This window comes from Rhipicephalus microplus, chromosome 9, assembly GCF_043290135.1.
Source record: "Rhipicephalus microplus isolate Deutch F79 chromosome 9, USDA_Rmic, whole genome shotgun sequence".
Lineage (NCBI taxonomy): Eukaryota > Metazoa > Arthropoda > Arachnida > Ixodida > Ixodidae > Rhipicephalus > Rhipicephalus microplus.
Window position 1 is genome coordinate 4,917,487 of NC_134708.1, and position 12,777 is coordinate 4,930,263.

The window sequence follows — 12,777 nt, forward strand, 5'->3', positions numbered from 1 at the left end:
ATAATGGTATCAATACCAAACTTGGTATGGCATAAAATGACTGTATGAGGGACATATGTGACTTGACTAGTCGTAACATGAAAATCATGACATGTATGTCATAATTTACATTTCATGGTCTCGCTGCTCTTGCAGTGGTTTTGTTCACGTGACATGTTGCAAAACTGGTATGGTATGACATGATTGCATAGCGAACACAAGTGACAGCCCTAACATGAAAATTGTGACATGCGTGTCATGTAACAACATGACTACATGCCACGCTCATGATGCGCTTGCGGCCATTTCGCTAGCGTCACATGCACAAAATTTGGTATTTTGGGACGTGAATGGATGACGAAGGTATGTGACTGGTGCAACATGATTATCATGAGATGCGTGCCATGTAACAACATGACTACATGTCACGCTCATGATATGCTGGCAGCCGTTTCGCTAGCTTCACTTATACCATATTTGGTATATTGGGACGTGAATGAATTACAAAGATATGAGATTGGTGCAAACATGATCGCCACCTCGTAAATCACCAAATCACCACCTCATAACATTGTGGCGATTTTAAAGTGACATATAAACCTTCCTCATTCGTGCTTCGCATATCGATTCCCACTGTACGTAAGATCTGCCAATTTTTCCTAATGCTGTTATCACTTTCCTGGGTAGACAAACTGTCAATGACCTCAGGCACATACCTGGTGGAGTGGAGTAGGTTAGACAACGTATGCGATGGGATTGCCACATTCATGTCATGACCAGTGCTTCATATTCATCATACCATCTTACTAACCTATACTGATTTTGCTTCACACGGAGGTGATCACAAGAGCACCCAGATGAGGGCAGCTAGATACATATATAGATGCCGAATGTGCTCACAGTACGCAAAGGAATGCTTTGCATTCAAAAATGCCCCATTTTTTCTGATGAAAGCATCAGGTGATAATCATGGTAAACACATTCAAGCTGTGAAAGAGGAACAATAGAGTGCTTTCTTTATTCAATATAAAAAGATACAAAAATATTTATTTACTGGTCATCATTCTCCTTGGCACCGTGTTTCAAGATGCGTGTGAATTCCAAGTAATTGAACATACCGTTCTTGTCAATAGGTGCTTCACGAAACATTTCATCAACCTGCAACAGATAAGATACAAGTCACTCAACTTACCTGCTATCATGACAGTCATAAAAGTTATATAAAAGTTATGTTCATGATCTCATTAAGAAGTTCTTCCTATTAAAACACTTATACAAAAGCAGTACAAAAAGGTTCAATATTTTGGGACTATAATTATGGTTGTCAAATGTCAAATGATAACAAGGGATTACCGAATTTATAAAATATAGCAGGCTGCACTGTACACAACCAAACACAGTCAGCATTTAATTCATTAATACATCAGCATTAATGTATGAAGCTAAATTTTTCGCTGCTGCAGAAATTCATGATCTAAAAAACATTTTCTGCATTTTTCTTTTTCCATTTTAAAACATGAATACTTCCTTGTAGTCTTTTCGGTATGGTGTGCTTTGTGTGCGATGCCTGTAGCCATATATGACCGAAGGGGTGTGAGTAACAACAAGCCTGAAGGAAGTGCAGAGCTAAGCAGCCTTCTCTCTTTTCTTTTTCTCCTTTTTCCCACTGGCTGAAATATATGTGCTTTTGCCTGCAACAGCCTATGCCCCCTTGTGCTTCACACTTTAAAAAATCATGGGATGGGGAAGATGGAAACTTGCGGTAAAAAAATCTGCTAATGTAGGATGTGTGCTAGAGCACACACCTCCTATTTATGGATTTTTTTTTAAATCAAAGGACTTGCAAGTGTCTCATGCGACATCTGCACTCTTTTTTCCCTCTATCTCTCCTGCTTATCAAATTATTACATTGTAAATGGTTAGTTAGACTGCTACAACCCGCTTAAACAACTGGTAAATAATTTTTCCAGCAACAATAAGGAGTAGTGTTCCAATCCAAACAACCTGCCCACTCCCATTGAAAAATCAGCCAATGGCAGCCCTCTGTGTGACTTGTGTTACAAGGGTGCCGAAAGTCCACCCAGTGCCTCTGCTTAAAAACAGTTTTACAGTGACAGCTGTTATGACATCGCAACTCAAGTCACGCGCAGTTGTCCGCCGCCTCCGGTGTCTGTAACTACATCGCGTGAAATTAGAAAAAAAAAAAAAAAACTAGCACCAATGACGCAGTGAGGCTCGTACCCGGGTCCGCTGAGCGCCAGCCCAGTATTCTGCCACTGAGCCACACCAGTGCTTGAGACTTGTTGGCAAACTTGCATTAGGTAGGCTTGATGTCAAGAAAGCAATCGCATTAATACGACTTGTAAAGCACTTTAAAACAACGAAAAAACAACCAGTCGCACAATGCAAATAGCGTAACGAGTTGGCTGTCCCACCATAACAGTTTCTTCTTGTTCCTCTATTAAGTGCAGCGCATGCACACTTCAGCCATAGTTCCTCATCTTCATCAGCTACTGCAAAAACAATTTGCGCAAAATTCCTTGCAAGTCTTAAGCGGATACAACGCTTCTCAGAAGAATGACGAAAAATAGCGTAGTGAATGCCGGCCTACTAGCCAAAAAATTTTATTATCAATGTCCTAGTGGGTATCAAGCAAGTGTCAATGTCCTAGTGGGTATCAAGCAAGTGGGCTTGCAGTAGTTACCCAATGAGTCTTTTGAAAGGCTCTGAAAGGCCGCTCTTCTAGCTTTCCCTGTGACTGTGCTGCGTCTTCCGCGCAGGCCTGGCATTTCTTTAGGAAGTAGTCTTTGAATTGCCCTTGTTTGCAAATCAGGTTTGCACTCCCCACAATAATACAAGAATGCCAATGACCCCTCGGAATTGTTTTGAAATAAATATCAGCGTCAAAAGGTGGCCCCATGGGGCACTCTGACAGGAAAATTTAGACCTTGCCTAATCACCGAACTGCAGACTCTCTGGGCCCAAAGTTGATGATGATACGATGAGCTTTTGGGGGCCAAGCTCCATTTTCATTCTGCAAGGTCGGTGTCCCCCATGTAATAAGGGACTCCCCAACAGCATGTGCCATAGACTGCACGTTTCCCCATAGAAATAGAGCGCTGCCCAGGTGGTGTGCCTAAAATTTATGCAATGCGCCACCCTGGCGAGCTGGCTGAGAATCAGCAAGTGGGACAGAGCCGCCGCGAGGTGTATTGCGGGCGTCGCGCGCAATGAAACGCATGATGAATGTCATGCGACACTACCCCCGGCTTTGCCCGATGTGCGTCGTGCTGTACCTATACTTTAGAACACGCAAGACCAGTGAAGATTGTGGGAATTGAGGCCGGCCCGCTGCCTTTGCGCGGGCTTTGCCGCCTCTTTCTCCGTTCTCATGTCCGGACATGTCTCCCCTCTTCCACTGTCTGCCGCGCTGGGGGAGCAGTGTGACGTTTAACCCCCTCACCCGGTAGCAGATGTTGACTATGGCGCCGCGCGCGGAGTCTCCCGAGAGGTTTTTGCGCGCTGCGTCGTAAGCGGGAGAGACCTTTCCGGGGACGACATTGGGTAAGCACGCCTTTCTTTTCCGTCCGTCAGCCCCCTGCAGGGCTCGTTCGGACTTCGCCAACAGCGCCTTGCGCCCGCGGCAAACGCTTACGCTTACCTTATGTCGCCCCCCCTTCCGAACGCTAGGCCGAAGGGTGGTACGGTGTCCTAGTGCGTGGCCTAGCTACGCCGACCCGTCTCCCTCCGAAGCCAACGCGAACGCCTTTGCCCTCGCTCGAGCAACCGGGCTTTGGTCCCGGTGTCTCCGTGGATCACCTTTACCGCAGAGACGTGCTCGTGGCACCCTGTGTAGTACTTTTATGCCTGTGGCATGGATAAGCTTATTTGCTTTCCCGTCGCACCTTTGCAACGGGCTGTACTGCGTTTGGTGTTACCACAATAAAGTGTTGCGATTTTGAGCAGTATTGTGTTCTCGCCACGGCGACGGTTAACGCGTGCCCTGCGGCTCGCTAAGACCAGACCCATGCTGGTGGCCGTACTCCTTCGGGATACGTGTACACTACAGGATTTAGACACTTCACTGAAAACTGCGATGCAGCAGGCAAGCAGCAATTATTCACCGCTACGGTTTCAGCGATGTGGTGTGTACGACTGGATACTTTCGCGAGACTGTGCTTTCGAAAGGACGGACCCTGTACAATATGAAGTACGTCTACGACGCAGAAGAAACAGTGTGACTTTTCGACGCAGTGCCAAGAATCGTACAATATAAACTTACAGGTAAGTGTGTCCAAATAGCGCTTGCAAAGCTTGACGTTGAGTGAAGGTTGCTCATCATGTGCCTGCTTTGAAGTAAAATTAGTAGTTTATCAGGCAGCACTGAGGTAGCATTCGGCCTAGTGACAGCTGTTTTGAGCGAGAACATATGATTTACGTAGTTGGTAGTCGCAGCTCTTGCACTATATATTACAGAAGCTGTTTCGCTACACGCTTCTTTTACAGTATGTTTAACGGCTAAGGTGATCCCACAAAATGCTCGTATTGCAGTCTTTAAAGTTTTTGAAGCTGACGGAGAATCGTGATATGAATGTCTAAGGCAACCTTCACGTGAAAGGCCAGTGCAGAGCTGAGATTAGTGGTGTTAGTGGAAATGCAAACATGTTGCAGCGGTCGTGCATTAAGAAATTCGAACTCGTCGTCGTTCGAGCCCAATACATGAAAAATTCATTTGAACAGTCTAGTAATAATCGACTTTCTGGTGGTTCCATAGCTGCCATGCAGTGTGTAGTCAGGGATGGAACATGTGTGGATCATCACTGTTTTTTTGGGAGTCATTGTCTTGTAATCCGACTGGAGCTGTGCACGTGACAGTCAAATATAATGCTGTATTTACTTGTCTGTGACATTTTTTTTCATATATTTGCTACTAGAGTCGACGCTCTCATACCGAGTACCGAAATTAGATTATTTTTCTTCCTAGACATAATGAAATGTCATCCCCCGAGTTACAATCGTGGTCGTGTTACAATCGAATGAACACGGTGTGTGTAATATATGGAGCGATGCTTACGCAACCTAAGTTTTCATGTGCTTTCTTGAACGTTTTCAAGGCAAGCTTAATCAAAACACTTGCGATTTTTCTCAGAGCACCAACCCACATACATTGGTGGAAATAGGTGCCGGAGGGAGTCAACTATACATAAAATCTAGATTATTAAAGACTGTTTGTACATTTGTCTGTTTGTCCGCCCTAACGATACCTCAAACTGCATTGAACGGCCAGCCCCATCCGCAGCGCCCACCAATATTGCTCAAGCTTTAGCGTTGATAGTTGTGTGATTGTCAATTAAAAAGCAAATATTGCGCATACCTGAAGCGCCATAACGACACGTCTAGGTTTTGTATGTCTGCCTTTATACTAGAAGCAGCACACACAAGCAACTCTAAGGACTGTAGCGCTTATCGCGCTGCACTGACAGTGCAACGCGATGCTCGAAAAGGTAAGTGTTTCCAACGCTTTGCTACGACAACATGGTGGTGGCACCTGCCCGTCGCTTTGCGTTCTACACCTTATCACTTCCGAGACTGACGCGCATCTTTCTCCGCGGGTGTGCACGCCTTCGTTTTCAAAGATAACAGCCATATGATGCTCCTGTCTAACATGCCTTGATGCGCTCGTTCGCCTCTGCTACACGCTCGAGGCACTCTAATGCAGCGCCTTCAGAATAGCATTCACCGTTTTTCTTGCACAGAACATCAAATAAACCTTTTGATCACTCTCTCCAGACGCAAGACTATCGTCTTTCGATGACATTTACAGTGCGACATGTAGATTCAAGCCAATTTTTTTTCCTGTTATTAAAACTTTTTGTGCTTGCGGCATTTGTGAATACAACAATAACGCCGGTCTCAAAGCTTCTTTTTCCTCGTCTGATCATCACGCACGGCAGCATGGTTCATGTTAGTGTTTGTATGCCCAAATATTTCCAGTCGCGCTCGACAGGAAACATTTTCCTGTCGCGCTCGACAGGAAACGACAGGAAACTCCAGCACTGGTTCTTCATAGCAAGGGTACTGAGAGCACATGGGAAAAAGCAGTGCATGGACAAGAATCAGTCTAGAGCATCTTAAAGGTCTGGTGGTCTCGTGAGCTATTCGTGTGGCGTGTGAAATGCCCTCCTTTTCAGATAGAGGTGTTTTGTTAATTACAACTGAACAAAGTGCCTCGGAACGCTTAAACCCGAGAATATGACAAGGCTACTCCTGCCACACAAAAAGTTAGTATGTGTGCCTGGTTGTAGGTGATGTCATTCAGGTTGGTGAACCAGTCCAAATTTTGGGCCAAGTGAGCCGTGAACTAAGTGATCATCTGCATAGTTATTGCCCTGTCCTCAAGAACATAACGGGCCTCGTTTGCTAAGGAGACCAAAGCAAATGCCATGACCACTAATCTATAATCTCTCTGTGTGAGAGAAAAAAAGAGAGCAGATTTTTTTTTATATTATGGGGGTGCTGACATCCCCTGTAAAGTTGATTGTACCTCGTGGCACATGTGTTTTGCACATTGGCTGCATTTCGAGTTCACAACAACAGAGCGGTAGGTGGTGTGGTGCTTTTGAGCGTTTGTTGTCACCGCCATTATCATCATCATGGTTAGTGCGTAGCGACGGCAGTGACACCTCGCGGCAAGCCCTGGTGGCGGCACAGGAGAGATGAGCGTGTCTCTTTGGTGGGTGTCGCGAACGGTTGCCTCTAGCGGTAGGTCCCCGGTGCGCGGCACCGCGGATTGTGAGCCAGGGGTCCTCGTGGTAAGTCATGCGTTGGCGAAGCCACCTTGAGTGTATTCCGCTGTTTATTTAGTCATGTTGAGTGTAATGTAATATTGTGTAAGATTGTTTAGCGTGTGGATCACAATTGATTTATAATAATTTGGCTTGGTTCGTTTCGACCGCGTCTGCTGTGTCCATTCACTCCAAGAGCGTGACGCTCTCCATTTCAAGACTCCCCGCTGGCTGCCCAACATAGAGCTCTTGAAGCATCGGACGACAGTTCTCATGGTTCGGTAGAAGCTCTTGTTTGAGCCGGGGTAGAGTAGGCCTAGTGTGCCTAGGGAGACTTCCATATCTAGAGTCGACAGTGTGCTTTGTTGAGAGTGAGAAGATCGGTTGGTTGTTGTAACATATTTGAACTTGTCGGCACATTGAGTTTTTTTTCTGCTCACAAGTGTTTTTTTTTTTTGTGGTTGGCTTTCAATAACGTAGTCGAGTTGGTACGAGAGTCAGGTGGTCTGCCTCCTGGGGTGAGCAAAGCTTTGAGCACATGGATTGTAGGCCAAGCCCAAAGCGAGTCAGTACGGAAGCCTCATGGGTGGTCCGATTTTCTGTATATAGCTTCTTTTTGAGCTCAGGGAGCCTGGCGTCGTTGCTGGCTTGTCTTGAGCTCGATGCCGGGGCGTCGTGACACTGTACGGGACGGTGGGCACCGATCGCTCGGTAAGCTGCTTAGTGCGGCGAGCAAGTAAAGCCACCTTACAGAGTGGACATCTCCTTGTGGCTGCCTCTTCGGCACCTACGCTGGGTGCTGGGTGGATGCCAGTTGTTGTAAGGGACTTATTAAGCCTAGGCTCTGTGCAGCCACCTGTTGCACATGGCACAACTAGGTGGATCGTGGCGTTAATGTGTTGCACTCTGCTTGCCTCACTTTATTTTTTATTTTGCGATGCCCAAGTTAAGAAAAGTGACCTTTGTTTTATTTCAGCTGGGAGTCTCGGCCACCGCTGATGTATTTGCTAGCAGTACTGACCATCGTATCACGTGGGCAAGAAGCCCAAAGCTCTCTTCCCTTTGGCCTACTGCATTGTTCTGTCGAGTGTTTTGAGTGTACACAGCAGGAGTGATGTAACCCGTAGCTGGCCGTCTTCCAGACATCGTCTTGGCCGTTGGCCAGGAATGCTGTCGTGAGATCGGGCGATGGACATGCCTGGGACCTGCGCAACTGCCTTGCAGTCCGGAGCCCTCGTGAGTGCTGGTCGCAACCAGAAAACGTGTCGGCGCGAGTTACGATTCCTCGCGCCATCGGCAACAATGCCATTGCAGAACTGTTACTGAGGGGAAGTTGTCAAGCTGGACAGCGCAGCAGTGTCGACCGGCGGTGGTGTCGTTGTGCACGGACATTCTTTAGGGACATGAGTTGTCACCTATGTTAGAGCTTGTGTAGCTGTTTTCTTCAAGATGTGGTTTGAATTAAAGCTGGGGGATGTGGGAGTGCTAACACCCCCTTTTAAGTTGTTTGCACCTTGCGGGGCATGTGTTTTGCGCATTGGCTGCATTTCGGGTTCACAATTACCACGCGGTAGGTGGCATTGTGCTCACGAGCGTTTGTTATCACCATTATAATCATCATCATCATCATGGTTAGTGCGTAGCGCAGGTGGTGACGCCTGGCGGCAAGCATTGGTGGCGACACGGGAGAGATGAGCTGGTCTCTTTTGGCCGTTGGCAGCATATTTGAAGCATCACAGTCAGACTGTTTATCAACAAATACGTAACTTAAGCCTGGAACATATGCAGAGTTTTTTCGCATTTGGTACACCGGCATCCCTCAGTGTGGACGTCGTCTGTGACGGTGGCTGAAATGTCCAGTTCTGGACGATTCAGATATCAGCAGCATTACGCACCGAGTACGGAAGCGAGCGACGAATGGAGAACCAATCAGTGCACGGCTGCCAGCGACTTCTGTTACCTAACAGCATTGTTGCCGCTGTCAAAATGGCTGCTGCCTGCCTCGGATCTATTAAGTCGTAATAGTGCAAGTACCAACGATGCAGTCATAATCACTAATACATGGGATTACAACTACATCACGAGGCAATGAATCAGAGCAAAAACCAAATCTAGAACGCTGGCAGAAGAATGACTTTGTATCGTGCCCTCAGAAATGAATTGGGTGAGATCATTAGTCATGACAAGCTCCAAGAAAAAACAGATTAGTGAAGTAGAGCCAGAGAACTCAGGTTTATCATTTTTCAAAGCTACTAGAGGCATATTAAGATCTCCTCTAAGAATAAAGACAGTTTATAGAATTAAGAAATTGTGATAATTCATCAAATAATTCAGGGTTGGTTGAGCTGGGAGGTCGGTAAAGCGAACCAACTGCAAAGCACTTTCAATTGCTCAAACGGACCTTGCACCAAATGGACTCGCAATGATGAAAAGTAGCGGACATTTCGCCGCTCTAGAGAAAATCATTAATGAAAATGAAAACTCCTCCACCTTGTGTGTTTCTATCAGATTAGTAAACATCATAACCACACGGGAAAACTTCCAAATTAGAAATGATCACTATCTTAGTGAGTCACGACACATGCATAACTTAAGTCATGCACTTGAAAGGGTTAATTTCTGCGAATGTGCTGTGCCACTTAATCGATCTGTCTGACAATGTTAAGAGATGTCTTTTTATCACTTTTTCAGCCTTTAACACAAACTATCATTAGTAATGTGAACGATGTGAGCAGATCGCACAGCACGATTCGTGCCTCTTCAACGAAATTCTGCTGTTACGTATTTTCGCAGAACCTACGAAAACCTTTGGAGTCTTCCCTGTTAGCTGAAAAAAGAAATTGTCACAGCTTGTCGCTTGAACAATGAACAACGCTAATGTCTGTTGCGACTGAACCTGATGAGAGCCACACCATATGCCGATCACCAGGTGCCTGCTATAGATCCCGCAACATTGAACACCACATAACGCACTTTTGAGACATTCCTGCTAATGTATTAAACCTTCACGATTACCTACAGAGAAAACCTAGTCGTTCTCGTCATTGCATTTTCAAGCAACTCAGTTATTGCACGGATAGCTGCTGCACATGCTACGTTCGCTCACATTTCATTATCTGCTAAGAGCAGCCTCTTGCTGCAGTAGCACCACCTGGAGCGGAAGTAAGTTTTGTCTCACTTTCAACGTATGGCAGAGGCGGAGAGTTTGGCAACTGAACAGGTTCTATAAACGTTGTTACGTGCGGCTTATCGCGTCAAACCAATCAAATTGCATGTCCTATATTGTCACGCCCACATGATGAAGTGTCACTTCCGATCACAAAAATATCTGCTGTGTGTCGCTCTAGTCTGAAAACATTGTGGTTTATTTGTAGAAATATAATTATAACAGCTTCTCTTTGTTTGGCGATGCCACTTGGAGAATGGTATCAGGGAATTTGAGAGAAAGCAATAAAAAGAACGTGCTTAATTTGTGTCGCAGGGCCCCTTTACCTTAACGTCATTAAAATTGCCCATGTTTTCAATAATAAAATCAGGAAATTACTTGTGAAGATCTTTTTTTAAAAAAAATCCCAATCTATTCATTAAGGAAAGATGCCTAAATTTAAGGGCTCATTTTCTTTGGCAGACAATATTAATGAGAACTAACAGACAATGATGCCAAAGAAAGTATACGGAATGTTAATAATAATGTATCTATGAAGAAAGAAAAGTGGGCAAACTGGCTGACAGCAGGGGCCAAACCTTGTGACCAGGTACGTCCTAGGCAGGTACCGTAGAACGGACAGTTTCACAATGATGATCGGAAAACAGTCTCACTTCTCAGATAGAAGGTATTCAAAACAGAGCAGCCAGGTACGTTTTGGGTAGGTACCGTAGAACGGACAGTGTCACAATGATGAAACAAGAATTGAATTGGGAATCGTCGTTGCGACGACGGAAGTTAAGGCTGAAACTGTTTCTTCAAATATATAACACGGTAGGCATAAGCAAAGATAAGTATTTAAATACACCTTTTTATATTTTTATGCGTAATGTACACAAACACAAAATCCGTAAATACCGGCCCAGGATGTGGATATTTGTGAATTCGTTTTTTCCGAAGTGTGTAACCGAATGAAACAAGCTTGCTGAAAAAACAGTATCTTGTGCAAACGAAGACCTATTTGTATATCTGTTGTAAACACCTCTGCTGTAATGCCCAAGGGCAATGCGAGGCAATTCATGAATAAAAAAAAAAAGACTTTCGAATAATGCGTCCAATGCTCTACAGACTGAGCTATGGCGACGGTCACTCCTCCATCCACTGTATAGGGTATATATGTGCATTTAAAAGTGGGAGTGTCAGTCAGCGCTGCCAGTAGCCACGACAGTGAGTGTGGAACACTCTTGTACAGCCTATTGGCGTCACGTAGATCATGATCTTATCACGAGCTGGCAGATCACCAGTATACATTTAGTCCCATGGTCAAAAGAAAAATACTATTAGGAGGTATGGCTCCAGTGCCATATTACTGTGCTGCACGACAGATGGGCTATCTAAACAGTAATTAAGCTTCTGTTCAAGACATTAACAGTGCATTATTGTCTCATGCAGAGACTACCAACTTGTCCAAACACGCACAATGATAGCTTATGCTCAGAAGCAAGTCGCTCCAGTGACAAAAAGATCACTTACGCCAATTGGGAGTTCAGCACAAATGAGTGGATGCATTCTTTATGGTTAAGGTTAACAGCGCGAAAATAACCCACGGCGGTCAGGAAACAGACTGTACAAGTGCTGCCCGGTCCGCCGTGTGTTATTTTCGAGCTCTTACTTCAAGTATGCGCAACCAGCCCAGTCAGCCACTTTAAGGTATTGCTGAAATTCGGGGCGCAATCAGAGGCATATGACGCTTAAACCGTTCAAACTAAATTTAGCCGTGACTCGCACATTTTAGGATCTCAAATACCTGCATATGCACTGCGATAGATCAGATTATGCTTCGAGGTAAAACATTTGCACTTGCTGCATATAAAACTGAGCATCAAATTCATTGCAACCATCGCATGTAAACGAATGATTCACAAACTAACGAGAAACCACGCAGTATGGGCGCGGCGTACTTCCTGCGTTGACAAAACTGCTCCACGGGAGGGAGTCGTCGAAAATCACTCACATCTTCGTCGGTGAAGCGGTCGCCCATGCTGGTGAGAAGCTCGCGAAGCCGTTCCTCGTGTATGCGGCCGACGTTCTCTTCGTCGAAGCAGGCGAAAGCATTCTTAATGACATCCTCGGGGTCGGTGCCTTGCAGCCGCTCCCCGAAGAGGGTCAAGAACATCGTGAAATTAATGGGGCCCGGAGCCTCGTTCATCATGCTGTCCAGGTACGGGTCCGCTGGATCCTTGCCTGTGAAGGGAATCCACCGCATTACAAAAAGCATCCCTCGCGCTACCCAGTGCGGCACTCACCGAGCGAGGCCAGCATATCATGCAAGTCCTCCTTGTCAATGAAACCATCCCTGTTCTGATCAATCATGTTAAACGCTTCCTTGAACTCTTGTATCTGCGCTTGGTCGAACATAGCGAACACATTGGATGTGGCTCGCTGGGCCCGTTTCTTCGTGGGGCCCCTGCCTTTGGTCTTCCGGCTCGACATGTTTCTGCAGAGGCAGCAAGCGTTCGCTCAACTCCAGCGGCTAACGACTGGCCAAGACAACCGGCAAAATGAACTCAATATTATACTTCATCGCTTACCTAGCGAGCCGAAGGCGTCGGATGAAGTTATCTTTCAGGTGAGCCTCTGACAGTCACGCAGAGCTGACAACGCCCTGCTCTTACCCTAAATCAGGATGAAGCACACTCACCCGCAGCCCCGCAGGAAGTGGAAACCGGTAAACATTGCATTACGACTGTCCAATTCTGTAGTGAGTCATAAGAGCGAACGTAAGATTACATAAAGAGACCAAAATAAAATCAAATTAGGGTATATAAAGACGTGCGCGCCACCTGCACATTCAACTATGCACTTTTG

At 45.8% G+C, this 12,777-nt stretch overlaps 2 protein-coding genes across 4 annotated transcripts in view; both read right to left on the reverse strand.

Moving 5' to 3' along the window:
- The window catches only part of shot (dystonin-like protein short stop), a 710,700-nt gene that overhangs the window by 402,241 nt on the left and 295,682 nt on the right, over positions 1-12,777 (reverse strand). The window lies entirely within an intron of this gene.
- On the reverse strand, positions 970-12,640 carry sqh (Myosin regulatory light chain sqh). The gene is made up of 4 exons (XM_037415350.2): positions 12,501-12,640; positions 12,216-12,406; positions 11,924-12,153; positions 970-1,137 (listed from the first exon to the last, which is right to left on the reverse strand). The coding sequence occupies exons 2-4, from the start codon at positions 12,400-12,402 to the stop codon at positions 1,030-1,032; spliced, it is 525 nt and encodes a 174-aa protein (XP_037271247.1). The 5' UTR covers positions 12,403-12,406; positions 12,501-12,640; the 3' UTR covers positions 970-1,029.